We start from the raw sequence: 14,982 nt of genomic DNA on the forward strand, positions 1-14,982 counted from the left end.
AGAACCATGAGATCTGCAGCAAATTATTTTTAAAAACATTAGTTTTCTGCATTCTTCTGCACTGTTTTAGCTGCTGTTAAAAATCAGCTACTAAATCTAGAATATATATTTAATAGCTCAGATTTCTGGTGTTAAAAGTTGARCACATTTGTCATTACAAGCAGAGCTGTTGTCTCCAGATTGCTCACAAGAACATAAGCAATATACAAGATGAAGCTGTAATTTGAAGTCTCACACTCTGCTTTAGAGGAATTAGTGTAGCCAGACTAATCTGATTTGTCTAAGAATAATCACCMTGACACATTCAGATGCTGCAAGTACAAATCTAAGATTTTCCTGTCATAAAAATATCCACCAGTTATGCTTCAGACAGCAAGTCCCTGCTACTTTGTTATTAAAAATTAACTGATGAGATTTTAGAAAGACTCATATGAAGAACACTTAAGAAAGCCTTCTAACATGATTTTCATAGGTTTACAGAAACGATGAATGAACAGCTGCTTTAGTACTACTCATGCCTTCCAGTGCTGTCTCAGGAGGTAACAACCACCATTTCTGCTGTTTACAAGTAAAATGACCCACCTTTTAGCAAAATCTTAAATAAAGGGATGATGGAAGAAAAGAATTTAAATATTGCACAAATAATTTAACTGCAGACAGAACAGGACACTTAAAGCATTGATTCTTCTGTCAACATATGAACTCTATTATATAGTCACACTTTCTATAATACAGGGTTTTTTTACAAGACATTTAAATTCAGCATTTACAGAAACAATTATCTTTACAGTCTGTCACCATATAATGTTAAGAGTTCCATGAGGAATTAATTTTGTCTTTGTTTTAAAAGTTCATCTATCTGAGTCTTGTACATGTTTTTCACATCTTCCAGATCCAATCGGAGTTCCTCAGCCTCCTCTGCCTTCTCTCCATACATTTGGAGAATCGTGTTGTATCTTTGATCCAAATCCTGCAAGGACACAGTTTGTTATCTCACTGGTTTCCAACTTCAAAGAAGTTGCTGCTGGGACAGTGTTTTACACTACCAGGGGAAATAAGTGCAGCATTACTTTATCTAAGTGTAACTACAGTGAAGGACACAGTAAACTCTTCAAAAATGCTTTGTGCTTTGAATATGGCAAGAGTTATATTCCAGACATTAAAGGAAGATATTCCAAAGATTGTAAAAAGAATTTGTGCTGGCTTCAGAGGACATACTGAGGCACCTTAAAGTTCAGTTGCTATAAGCATTAAAATCAGATAGAAAACTGCAGTTTGACTACAGGAATGACCAGTTTGTGAAATGTTTCATGAGAAGATTCAACATTCTGTATTGAAAAATTATTCCAACATTTTTTCAAATATGCCAGTTTAAATTCTTTAACACTAGGCTTCAATCACTTGTCCTGTTCCCTTTATCTTTACTGAACAGGCATTCAGCTTCTGCATCAACCTCTCATAAATCTATACTATTTATCAAAATACTCACTCAACTAAAAAGTCCTGTTCCAGACAAGTGTCTTAAATGACAGAAACAGAAAAGGTCTCTCTCTGATTTAGCCCACAGTCTTATGCATAGCACACATTTCCAAAAACTGTTTTGAAGTGACTCCCTAACCATGGAGTGRGCATTTTTAGATTCTACTATATAAAAGAAGGAAAAAAAAAACCCAAAAACCAGGTTCTTCAGTCACTTATGATTAGAGACAGATTTGAATATATTCCTAAACTAATAGGACTATTCCTAAAGAAATGCAATTATCTACACTTTACAATGGATTTACTACAAATACAGTTACCTTTAACTGTGTGCGCAATTTTGGTATTTCCTTCACTTTTTCTTCAAGTTCATCGTTTTGATTTGTTAATTTAACCAGCTCTTCTGCCATTATTGATCGAGTTTTCTCCAGGCTTCCAATTTCCAGCTAAAGTAAACAAAAAAAAACAAATAGAAGAAGGATAGAATTTACTCTATTTATAAAAAAGTATCAAAATACACAATAGTTAAGGCTTATTCTTAAGCCAAACTGTGAAACTGCACATCTCAGATCCACTCTCACTTTCTCCTCAAATCTCAGTGGTTTGGGTTTTTTTCATTTTTCAGATAAGTTAAGTTTTCTGGATAGATCCTTGCCAAAACAAAAAAGGAAGCAACAAATCCTTCTCATGGTCATCCCTGCACAGCTGTGCAGGTTTACAGAATTGTCATAATTGTGATCAAGCTTTCTGAAAAGGTACCTGTAGATGTGAAATCTCTCCTTCTCTTAGTTTTAGCTGTGACTGAAGRTTTTCAATTATACTTGAACCCGATCCCATCCTTATTGCATCGTAGAGATTGCTCCCACTGCTAGCTATTGGTCCAAATGAATGATCATGAGGATCATCCTAAAAACAGAAGGTTAAAGAAGCTTAAAAAACTTAAAATTAAGACAAAAATATACCCACTTTGGAATCTTCCYTCTCTTAAGTATGACATAATTCAAGATTTAAAATTACACTATGTTAGGCAAGCATTTAAATACTTAAAGCTTGTTTTCAAAACAAAAGTTTATGGTGAATAGGTACAATTTGGGACAGCTCTCTACTGGTAAGTTCTCCTGACACCTCCAAAGGTGCCATTTAACTTTGCCATTGTTAACTGGATTGACAGGGAAGGAGCAGCAGTAGGACAACAGAGCACAACAGCCAGTAATTGCTGCCTGGGGAGCTGGGGTGTGCCCTAAACCAGGAGTGCAAATAAAGAGMAATCAATTATATGTTTTACAATCACAGACATCTTGTAAGCAGGTTTGAGATGTTTCTACACAAGAAGTTACCTTGTCTAAGGCAAATACACTCTGGAAGATCAATTTTCTATGTTAATAAAAATTCTTGGGAAGGAAAGTAAGTGGGTCTGTCATGAAAAAAAAAAAGCTTTTATAGGTGATCAACCCTACCTGTGAGACAAAAGAGGTCTGAAGACCTGCCATGTCCACCCCACTTATGGAACTGGAGCGGGACATTGAGGGAGTACTTGATACAGTTTCAACTGTAAATGACTTTCGGTCCTTAAAAAGAGACATTCAACATCACCGGTTAGAAAAAAAAGAAAGGTAACAATGAGGTAAAACATTCTGTAGAGAGCCTGTCTTTTCCACCAACAGCTCTAGAACACTATGTGATAAATAAACTTTCTATTTCTCCATCCCTTAAACATATGAAAGTTCAACAATGAAGAATTCCTGTGCTGTAACACTTCCAGCCTATGTTCAAATTYTCAGACTTTTCAGGAAATGAAGACAGAAGCTGCAAATTACAGAATTTATTACAAATTATCAGAAGAGTTTCTCTTTCAAGCAGCCAAGGGAGATTCAGAGGCAGTTTTTATACCCAAATGTATCACAGAGAGAACCTCTCACACCCAGAAGAATGAATGTTAAGAGGAATGTTAAGACCTCTTTCTTCTTTTTAAATAAAGCATATTAATTAAATTCTGGGATTTCTCACATGCTACTGACATCCCTTCCAAACAGACTGGCCCCTTTTATCAGGCAGCATCTATAACTTGCTACCCCCTGAAGGGGAAAGCACTTAGATTTTAGGACTGGAGACAGTAAGAAACAAATAACAAAAATAGTTTTACTTGAATAGCAACTGCTAATTAGMAGTAATGAAGTTAATGATTATTGAGGATTGCTCTGTGACTTGTGACTTCAGCCCTAAAGCATGTGGTACATTACACACAGTCATGTGAAACAAAACAGGAATTCAGTGGAAGCAATGCTGGTAGTCTAAGCAAAGAAAACAAGTAGCTCCAGAAGAAAAAGGATCCAAGAGCACTCAGAACACAGAAGATCAAAACAATAAATCCATATTTTATCTCTTCTCAGATTAAATAGACTGTTACTCAAAACTTATTTCAGTGAGTCTAACAACACCTGTTTCACTGGAAATAAACTGCCAGCTATAGATAACTAYGGAAAGTTTCAGACAACAGCTATCTACAAAAATAAAGACAATATCAATAAGACTTAGAAATGTTAGTATTTGGTACCTTCTCCTTTGCTGCTTCTTGCACAAGAATTGCCTTCTTTCTTTCCTGCTCAACTTTCATCTTCTCCATTTCTAACTGAGTTGTCAGTAGTGTCTGCAAAAAWAAATGCAAGCTGTTAACCTCCTGCTAGCTCAGATTTCAACCGTGACAGAAATTAAAGCTGAACTAGGCAATACCTTTTCTTTCTTTGCATCTTCCAAYGTTTTTGCATACTCCTCTTTGATCCCTTCTAGTTCAACCTCATACCTACATGGAGAAAGAGGTAGAGAGTGTCAYTAAATAAGTATTCTCTGCTCCATTGTCTGCATATTCATATTCTTTCAAAACACACAGCTGCAAGGCTACAAAATGTTATGAATGTAACACATTTCAATCTTTAGTATGAAACAAAATATCTCTAGCAACATTTTGTCACCATTTTGCATAGTTGTATCAACGCTCCATTTCACCACAGTTAGAAAGAAATGCTGGTAACCAAAAATAAACTCACCTACTGTTTTCATTTTCCATTTTCTTCAACTTGTTTCTCTCCACTTCCAGCTGAGCCTGAAGACGGGTATTTTCTTGCCTCAAAAGACTATTCTGAGATTCAGAAGAAGACATCTGAATTTTATTAGCAAGAAGTTCCTCTGTAGCAGCTCGTTCTCTCTCTGCAGCTGCTGCTAGAAGAGTTTGAGACTCACCTAATAGTAAGAAAAACAAGGAMTTTAACCTTTTTTGATCAAGCCTCTATTATATGGACCATTTATTTATACATTAAAATTTATTTTGAGGGGTTTTTATATTCAACTAATCTTTCTTAGAAATACATTTTGTATTTTTGCAAGGGAAATTAAATATTTTCCACACACAGTCAAATGATCAAACCAATGCAGAATGAGATTTCAAACTCTTTCAGAATGCAATTTACAACAACTAATTGCCTCCAGAAAKGAAATAGTTTCTTTGGGTCCACCTTTGTCCTTTTAACACATTTTTCATTTAAACAACAGGTTATTATTACTGTACCAACCAATGCATGTATCGTTAACTATGAGTTGGGTAAGTAAATGATTCCAAACTTCACAATCTGGAATCTCAGCACCAGGCTCCTCCTGGAACACTTTGAGTGTCTCAATGCTTGTCCTTTGTTTRGATGCTGTAAACACCTTACCATCTSAAGTTTCAATGTGTTTTAAASAGAACCAGTGGATTACCTGTCCAAAAACCTTGGCATAACACCCTACACCCCATCTGCTTACAGGAAAGCATTTGGTGCTCATCTCTCCTGACCTACCATCTACACTTTGGGCAATTGTTAAACCCTTTACATTGACCTTCAAGCATCTCACATCTTYACCCAAGCCTCACAGTTCAGTGAAAGCTAAAGCCATCTTACCCAGTCTGTCAGAAAGGTTCTTTTCCAGTTTTTCCCAKGCAGAGGTCTGTGCTCCCAGCGTGGCCTGCAGGTTCTCGATCTGCCGCAGCAGGGGCCGSGTAGCAGAGGTAACACTTTGGCTCAATTCTTGGTTTCTGCTCTCTGCTTCCTGGAGYCTCTGAAATAACAAATTAAATACGCTTAAAATCATATAATGGATTGAAAGATTAATACAGAATCCATCTAAATACACAGCAACTGCTTTACATTCTAAAATCACTGCTTTGCAATTGCTTTACAATCTCACACCTGTTTTGAAACTCTCAGCAAAGCRTGACATTCCAAGAGAGAAGTTTAGCATTTTTAGACATGATACAGCAAGGACCCAGAAATTCCAGACCTCTGGACATCATCTGAAACATTTTGGCAACAATCTATAATTATGGTCCTAAAGAACAATTGAAATATTTTTAAGAMGCAGATAAAGAATCATTCAAAATCATATATGCCAGCAATTTTAGATTAATATCACAAAATTAATGTCTGTMTTTTGTCTCATATTAAAAAAGGACTGCATTCTGTTTAAGAGGCATCATAAATAACTATGATTTTTTTTCCACAATGTGATTTAAAAAAAMATTTCAATTAACATTTTAATGCTCYTCTGTAAAGGACAACCACTGCAGGTTACCAGGAAAATAAAGCCTCTCTTTCARGCTGATTCTGTCCTGGTAACATCTTATTTTTGGGTTTTTAGAAGCCCTCCTTGTAGATACAAGTTGACATCATCTATTTGTATTWGTACCTGCTGCAGTTCACTGATTTCCTGTCGTAAATAATCTTCTTTCCTTGCTGCCTGCTGCTCTGCACGTTGCAGTGCCAGCCTCAGGTCTGCCACCTAAATGAACAAGTAATTGTTACTAAACTCTTGCCAAAAGTTCTATCATCACCTTTTCCTTGCCACAGTCCTACACCATTTTCAGTGTTAGACAGGATATGTTTGTTCAGAAGTAAAGGCTTCATTTTTGCATGCACACAAATAGTTAAACTGATATATCACTAAAAATTCTAACTAAAGTTCTTAAAAACTTGTCTCATGGTAAGAGTATTACAAACTTAACACAAAGCCTGTCAAAGTAATTTCTCTTAGACAAGTAAAACTCCAAGTATTTTTAAATAAAATTAGTATTTTAAAGCTTGGCAAAATGCCCTCCCAAAGACTGAACAAGTTCCATGGAAGAGAAATGCTGTGGGTGTTTGCTGAGTACACAGAAACGAGTTCCACCTGGTTCATTAYGTCAGGTGTACACAGCACCTCAGTACAGTCACTTATTGAATTAAAAACTTTACAGACTGCATTTCAGACCCACCTGAATTGCCAAAGCTTCTTGTTGCTGCCGAGCCTCATCCTGGGCCTTTTCCAGAGCCARCCCAAGCTCTTCCTTTGCCTTCATTTCCCGACTTAGGGCTGCTTCTTGAGCCTCACTGTCCTTTGTAGCATTAGCTTTATGAAGATCTGCAAGTTCCCTGGAGAGCAAAACAAACAAAAAAAAMYCCAATGCATTTACAGCAACACCAACTTTGCAAATAAAGTTTTATATTTGAATATTTCACAAGCATTGCACAARAAAGAGTCACAATCTGAAGGTGTGACTGTTTTGCTTACTTGTATGCACTGTCAAGTGCTGCCTGGACACTCCTGTTCCTTTCTTCAAGGTCCTCCACTTCTGCCTGAAGTTTAGCCAGGTCCTTTTCCTGTCTCTCCACAACACTGTTCAGYTGTTTAATGCTGTCTCGATGCTGCTTCTCAAGGTCTTCCTTGCCATCAAGCACCTGTCAGTGCAAACAAAAAAACATGAAGAAAATCGCAGGAAATGGGGCTGACAACACTATCAGAGGACAGTGACAACAGTGGCAATCAATTTGGGGTGAACTTACACAAAGTGACTAAACCCATCTAACACTTGGCAAAAAGGGAAGGGTTTTGTTTCCCCTTCCTTCCCCAGAGGAGGGAGCTGTTCTTCACCACAGTTCCACACAATTCTTCCTACTGGGTTTTGATTCTATCATTACAGGTTTTCCAACTAAGATGTAGTGCCCTGGATTTGGGCAGCTCACATGGTGACAGCAGTGCAAGTGCAAGCAAGCAGCTGCTGAGACCCCTGACTGCAATTTTACTGAAATTACACACATACATCACAACTGAGTTCTCCAACAATGCAAAATGGTGAGGCCCTGGCACAGGGTGCCCAGGGAAGCTGTGGCTGCCCCAGCCCTGGAAGTGTTCAAGGCCAGGTTGGACAGATTTGGAGCAACCTGGGATAGTGAAAGGTGTCCCTGCTCATGGTCTTTAGGGTGCCTTCCAATCCAAACCATTCTAGGATTCTATCAAATAGAGAATTCTTCAGAAAATAAAAAAATGTCGATCAAAAGCTCTCCCAAAAGGCAACTCTGCAGCTAATATAAAAAGCTTTAAAAAAAAATAAATAAAACCACAACAAATATCTCACCTGTTTCAAATGCTGCAATTCTTCTTCCAATTCTTTAATCTTTTTGCTCTGTTTTGTGTTGGTATTTTCTCTCTCTTTCTCTTTGGCTCTTAATTTCTTAATAATGTTGGAATTGTGCAGCTGCTGTTTGGAAAGTTTTTCTCCTGTGAAGAAAATGAACACCAAGCTAGTCCATATTGGTGATATTCTATGGACTCTCTCTATTCCTACCAGCCTTGCTCTTCAGTCCCATGAAAATAATAAACCAGTAAGTATGGAAATACTTATTCTTGCAGTTTTTCATGCAAGTTCTTAATCTATCTTATCCTGAGATACCTTTGCTACACTGAGCTACAGTGAGACAGGATACGACATGAAAGGCTTTGAAAATAAAGCTCATAGAGTCGGGAAAAAAAAATAAAATGGGCTGTTCACTTAGCAACTATATTTTACTTCCAAAATTAAAAGGTATTACAGTACACACTGTAGAAATGCCATGAAAAATGCCCAAAAAAAAGTAAATTCTCACCTTCCTCCATTAATCCTTTGATTTGTTCTTCTTTTTCTTTCAATAATTCTGCAGTTTCATTGGTATTAAGTCTAGTAGCCAATTCTTCTTTAACAGTCTTTACTTCCTAAATAATAGGATAAAATACTTAGYACCATTTATTAAAATGCATGTATGGAAAAAATGCACAGTGAGTTACACTGATCACCTTTTTCTTCTGCCCTTCCTCTCAAAAGGCTTTGCTTGGAAAACAATTTAGGTTGGAAGGGAACTCTGGAGATTATCTGATCARAACAGATTGCTCAGAGCCTTATTCCATCAAGTTTTAAAAACCTCCAAGGATTGAGACTCTGTAAATCCTCTGTACAATTTGTTCCAACTTCCCCACCCATTTAATTTTCTTGAAACTTTTGCAATAGAGAAAAACCAACCTATCCTACTCACACATAGATACTGGATAACTTTTCTAGTTCAACTCACTGCTGTGTCAACACCGTGACAAACAGTTGAAAAATATTTGTTTTCCAGTTACAAATTTGAGTTCCCTTTTTTGCATTAAACAAAACAAATGAAATGCTGTGGCATTGGGTCAAGATTAAACCCCATAAACTTTACTGCTGCAGATTTCTTTGCTCATTCCAAATCAATCTGTCATCAGCCCTTAATTTTCCTACCAGTTAATCCTCTAAARAAGCCATTCCCATTCTTCACCACTTCCTCACATCCCCAGGCCATTCTCCCTCAGCAATGCAAATACGTATTTGGTACAAGGTGAATGACAGCAGACATTAAATCTTTTTTTTCCCCAACCTAATTTAACTAATTTAAATAAGTTCCCTRAGTTGGTTCACAGCACAGCTGCAAGAACCCAGATATAACACCAAGCAGCCTGGATGGCTGCAAACAGCTCATGCTGGTTACTAACACTATAAGATAGCACCTCTCAGCCTCATGCTTTTCTCTAAGTTAATTTTTATTAATTTTCCTCAATAAATTCAATTGTGTCATAAAATAATAAGTATTTCACAAAAAAAAGCCAAATTACCTTTTTAGCTGCATCTCTCTCTTTGCAGGCTACTTGGAGTTTCTTCTCAGCATCTGCAATTCGCTGAGCAAACTCCTCTTTAAGAGATGAAAGGCTACTGCTCTCTTCTTTCATTCTAAACATTTCACTACATTTAAAATGAACATTTCAGAACACTTGCACAGTTATGTGACATTCTGAACAGTTTGCAACAGGTTGTCTTAAATGCTTTTAAAAAGTGTTTTATTTATATTACACATTAAGCAGTAGTCAAAACTCCCCACATCCATATTAGAAGTCCTAATCAAAGATCTTTAATAATTCAGTAATTTACCCATGAAAACAATGAAATGCTTGATCTATCACAAAACATTTTGCCCCTTACTAAAGTACTTTCTAATTAACCACAATCCAAATYATCTAGACAGTAAAAAAGTTTATGCATTTTTTTAAGTTAAGATCAATTTAGTCATTAAACAACAGCTTCACATATCTGGAAATTTTTTAACTCGGTATTTGATCAGTGAACTGGCAAATGTAACTTTCTAATTTTTCCCCTTTCAACTTCAACCAAATTAAATAACGATTTCAGATTTTCTCCTACAACCAGCCCTTCTTCAACACTTTCATTGCCCATATTTTATCAGCAAGTTACTTAGTTCATCCCTCTGTATCAGGAAAGTCAGTCTCTTAATAGATGTATCCAGTGTTATAATAAAGATCTTTATAAATAACAAAGTCTGACTCTCCACATTTGTCTTTCCTACTGCTTGCTTACTGAAAAATGTCACCAGTCCCTTCCCAAGAAAGCTTTTGGCACCAAGAAAATACATATCTTTTAAAAAATCCCATCACAGCACATGCAATCATTGTTTCCACCTTTCTCAAACAGTGTACAYCCCCTGTAACCTTTGCTCAAGTCATAAAGCTCCTCATTTTATCTATTATCTATGATTTTATCACAGCAAAGTCACAGTTACACCCTCTCCTGAGTGTATTTTCATACTTACTCTTTGAGGTTATCAAAAGCTTCTTCCAGGCGAGCCTTTTCTTTGCTTGTACTTAATAACTGTGTTTCCCTCTTCTCCAGCTTCTCAGTTAAGGAATCAATCATCTGGACAACGTTTTCACAGATAAACATCAGATGAAACATCAGTTAAAACACGAGAGGGGCAGGCTTTCCCCCCCCCCCCACTACCACATTCCATCACAAGATTATTTAAAACTGAATTTGTCAATATTTTCAGGAATTTGAGGTAGAAGTCAGTGAGGATTACCATGTTTCTCCCACATGCCTGAACACAGAGACTTGTTTTCTACAGGTGTAGAAATCCTACTAAATCAGCACATGTGGCTCAAGAAAGTTCCTCAACAAAATCATGAGTAGTGGTATTTAATTCCACATTAAGTTATATTATAATGCTTCATGTAAGCCACAGTTTTAAGACTCACAATGTTCCTTATACCTCTTTATCACTCTTTACAGAATTATTTTTACTAGCAGGTCTCCTCTGTGAAACATTAGCTCAAAGCAGCAGAACAGCCTCAAATGAGGGAAGAAAACTTTCAGTTGGGGTCAAAAGCTCTTAGCTCACAGCAACAAAATCATTCCTTAACTGTGAATTTTGGAACGCTAAATTTAGATAAATAACAAACACACAAGAAAACATACAAACATAAGCACCAAACAATTAAAGTAACACATTTGATCTATTAAGGCCTCCTGTTTGCCACACCTATCATTATTCACAGTAATGATAAGCAGGTGGATCAGGTGAAACCCACAACTATCTGATCAGAAATTTCACCAGTACTGCTCCATCAAGGACAGTTTTCTACAGGGCCAGATAGTTCAACATCAATTAATTTATTCAACTAATCTGATATAACAGATATAGGAYAACATAAGGAAATGTCAGGAGTTTAATTTCTAATTAAAGGGTGTGTTTGCAATTCATGTTTYAGTTACCTTTTTAAGCTCTTGCTTTTCAGTGTCCTCTTCTACCAATTGYTCCCCAGCCTCCTGCTGGGGCTCAGCCTCCTCCTTGACAACCTGCTCTTCAACAGTTTGCACAGCAGCAACCAAAACAACATCTGGCTGCTCAGAATTAACAGGGGTTGCACTTCTCCCACTCTCTTCCATCTCAGCTTCCTCAGTGTGTAACACAGGAGCATCATTCAAGCTTTCAGACTTATTTTTCAGGGCATCAACCGTTTCTGCCTTTGGCACGGAAGGACTGACAGCCACAGATGCTGAAGCAGAAGCCCTGCCTGATAACTCATCATCTGAATTTATTTCACTTACACTCCTGCTGTCCAAGGACTGCACACTGAATGAATCAATTCTTTCAAAAGCATCCGAGGAGCCACAGCTCTCKGTCATTTTCTGGAAGTCATCTAAGCGATTATAATCCGCACAGGCAGACGTGGATAAAAGCTGGAACGACGTCTGCATGAGGTGAAGGCTGGATTTTGAATCCGCAGCTTCTTGTCTGGAACTCACTGAGCTCTCACTTATCACACTTTCATGGTCCAGAACTTCAATATCACTCGTTGTGGAAGTGCCTGAGGAGAAAGTGCTGATGGGAGGTGATGGGGTATTGCTTTGTCTGTCCTCGGTCTTTCTCTCCTTCCCTTCCAARCCCAGGTCTTTTGTGCCTGCAAGAGGCTGAGAAGTGCCCTCAGGTGCTGCTCCATCCCCTCCTACACTGGATTTTTCAGTAGGAGAATTTTCAGGTTCTTCCAAATTTAGAGAAGACACCTTTTCGTCAGTAACTTCAGTTGTGCTTGCTTCATCCTGGACATCAGATTTAAGCACAGCATTCTCTTCTAATTTCTCCTTGGGAGTATCGAGGCTTTTCAAGTCCAGGACAGCTRCAGGGGAATCCTTCACTTCTGCCTCTGTTGTCACCAGCCCTTCCAGCTGAYTGGAGTCTTGAGACTCCTTTAAAGTGCTTTTCACCTCCTCTTTGGGTCGCTGTGATTTGGCTGGAGGTTTGGACACCACTGGGTTTTTCTGTATACTCTGAACATCTGTCGGGGAGAGAAAGGCACTGAAGAAGTTTTCAGATTCATCCACCACYGTCCTCCTCACTGGTTTTGTGATGGCTGTGGGTGATATCGGCTGATTCTGGGGTTCTGTACTTGAGCCTAAGCCCCAGGAAGTTGTGTCCCATCCTCCACTGATGAGAGAATTTGTTCCTAAAAAAAAATTTAAAATGAGAGATAGGCAAAAAATTCACTTTGAAAGCTGCAAGCAAAAGCAAATGTGGCTTTCTGCTTCCCTACAGGGAGAAAAGTCCAGGCAAAACAACCTGAAAAGCTGTAGTTAAGAGAATTATACAGATTACAAAAGGAGGAAAAAATTACTAGGTCTTAAAAATTATCTGCAAACAGCACATAAACACTTCACACACCATTACAGAAAACAGAGGGGAAAAGCTTTAAGCAGTAGCAGAATTTACATGGTAAGGATTCTTGCCCTCCAGTTTCTAACAGACTTCATATTTTCCCTCACACACCCAAGCATCMGCAAGGAGCTGACAATAAAAATCAGCAGCACCCCAACTAAGCAGTTTCTTCTTCTGTGGAGAAATATTAAATTGAAGCTGCCCTAAAACAACATCAATTCTTATTACTGTATTTCTTGCATGCTTTCCAGAACTTGTCAACAGCAAGAACAAGAATTTCAGCATTAAATTTCAGTAGCATCTGAAGTAAAAAAGGTAAATCAAAAAACAATATTCAATTTCTTACAAACTTATCTTTGCAACAACTATTTCAGGCTACTTAAAAACAAACTCACTCTATACAGCAGAATCTATTAAAAACACTGAGTTACAATATTAAAAGCTGACTTCCATTTTCAGAAGAGTTGACGGCTGTTGGCCCCAAATCTCAAATTCAGATAACTACCATTTTCATTGCCAAAAATACTACAAAGGTGCGATTTATTACAACAAACATCTGACTTATTGCTACCTTGTCATTGATTCAACAACTTCAGAAAAAGTCCCGAGTTTACTATAACATTCAGAAGATATTTTGACATCTCTTAAAAACAAGTATGTTTTCCCTGAAAACCAGATGCAGATTGATCTTTGCTACTCTTTGTAGAATTACAGAACTACTATAAACACTAAGATATAAATAAAATTTTACAAACGATAGGACAAGTCTAAAGCTTTGAGAAACTAAGCAAAACCCATTTTTTCTATAAACAATGCCTCTAATTTAACATGACACTGGACTACTGAAGTGACTGCCAAGTCCACAAAGGGACAAAGACATGCAAAACCGACCTTTGCTGAGCAACCAACCTGGAAAACTTTCAATTGTTACAGCTTTCAGTTTTCAAAAATCTCACTCTGCTGTGGCTTCACCTGGAAATAACYTCCTCCAAATACACACAGTTCTTCTAGATATAGTTGTAACAAGGACACTGATTTCAGATGACTTAAGTTTCCCATGATTTTTAAAACATTTTTATTATTATTTTTAAGATATTATTTTGAGGGAGTTAAGAAGAGGGCTCCTTTTTGCTTTTTTCCTTTGAAACAGCAGCTTAGGGCTGACCATTCCTTTACGTTCTCCATTAGCACACGTACAGGGGAGACACTTGCTCATAGCCACGACAACTTTTCCACCACCACATTCCTTTCAACAGATGTTGGAGGATTATGAACTGGAAGCCAGGATGAGTGGACGCTTGGTTTACATGGACCAGACTTTCAGCTTCTATTCTGCCCTTCCCGTCGCAAAGAGTGAACCCTCGCATGCTTCTGAAAAGAGCACGATTTGCCATTTTTTATTACTTAGTTTCTACTAATTATTAGCCCCTCAGCAAAAAAAAAAAAAAATAAATAAATAACGCCCTGCGGAACAGGGATATGAAGCTCAGTGCTATCTATGCAATAAAAGCAGGGCACTGGTGACACCAGCCAGGCTCTGAGCTGAGCCTGCCCCGGCTTCGTGCCGCTGTCACCCTGCACGGGAGAGACCAGAGATTATATAAACCAGAGGGGGCTTTGAATTATATAAACCGAGGGGACTTTGGGCAGTGGGGAAGCGGTTAAACCCCCCCAAGGTAAGGGGGAAACAGGGAAGGAGGCGAGCGAGAGGAAGGGCCGCGATGCTCGGCACGGCGGCTCGGGCCGCCCGCCCTTACCGTCACCGTAGTCGGGGATGACGGCGTCGGGCCAGGGGGTCTCCTCGGCCTGGATGTCCAGCACCCGATCGATGGACTTCTGCGCCTGCGACAGCGCCTGCTTGGCGAAGCTGGACAGCTGCGAGGCGTTGAACCAGCTCATCCTCGGCGGCTCCGCAGCGCCCGTTCCCCGCAGCTCCCCGCGCTGCCGGCGGCACCGGGCCGGGAACGGYGCTCAGGGACCGGAGCCGAGCGACCGCGGCCCCGCGCAGGCGCCGCCGGATCCACGTCGCACCCGAGCCCCGCGCAGCCGCGTCCGGCCCCGGCACAGCCCGGGAGGAGGAGCCGGGACCGCAGGAGCCGCGTCCGGCCCCGGCACGGCCCGGGAGGAGGAGCCGGGACCGCAGGAGCCGCGTCCGGCCCCG

The 14,982-nt window shown here is 39.0% G+C and overlaps 1 protein-coding gene across 1 annotated transcript; it reads right to left on the reverse strand.

Annotated features, from left to right (window-relative positions):
- Positions 1 to 26: 26 nt before the first annotated feature.
- TMF1 (TATA element modulatory factor 1) lies at positions 27 to 14,845 on the reverse strand. Its single transcript, XM_057366357.1, has 17 exons — positions 14,579 to 14,845; positions 11,381 to 12,612; positions 10,422 to 10,525; positions 9,433 to 9,559; positions 8,409 to 8,514; positions 7,901 to 8,043; positions 7,057 to 7,223; positions 6,761 to 6,917; positions 6,196 to 6,288; positions 5,412 to 5,568; positions 4,524 to 4,716; positions 4,210 to 4,279; positions 4,034 to 4,126; positions 2,937 to 3,047; positions 2,239 to 2,385; positions 1,800 to 1,925; positions 27 to 970 (listed from the first exon to the last, which is right to left on the reverse strand). Exons 1-17 carry the CDS (start codon positions 14,718 to 14,720, stop codon positions 827 to 829), a joined length of 3,312 nt encoding a protein of 1,103 aa, XP_057222340.1. The 5' UTR covers positions 14,721 to 14,845; the 3' UTR covers positions 27 to 826.
- Positions 14,846 to 14,982: the final 137 nt, after the last annotated feature.

Source organism: Malurus melanocephalus, unplaced genomic scaffold, assembly GCF_030028575.1.
Source record: "Malurus melanocephalus ecotype Western Australia unplaced genomic scaffold, MMel_1.1 scaffold_64, whole genome shotgun sequence".
NCBI lineage: Eukaryota > Metazoa > Chordata > Aves > Passeriformes > Maluridae > Malurus > Malurus melanocephalus.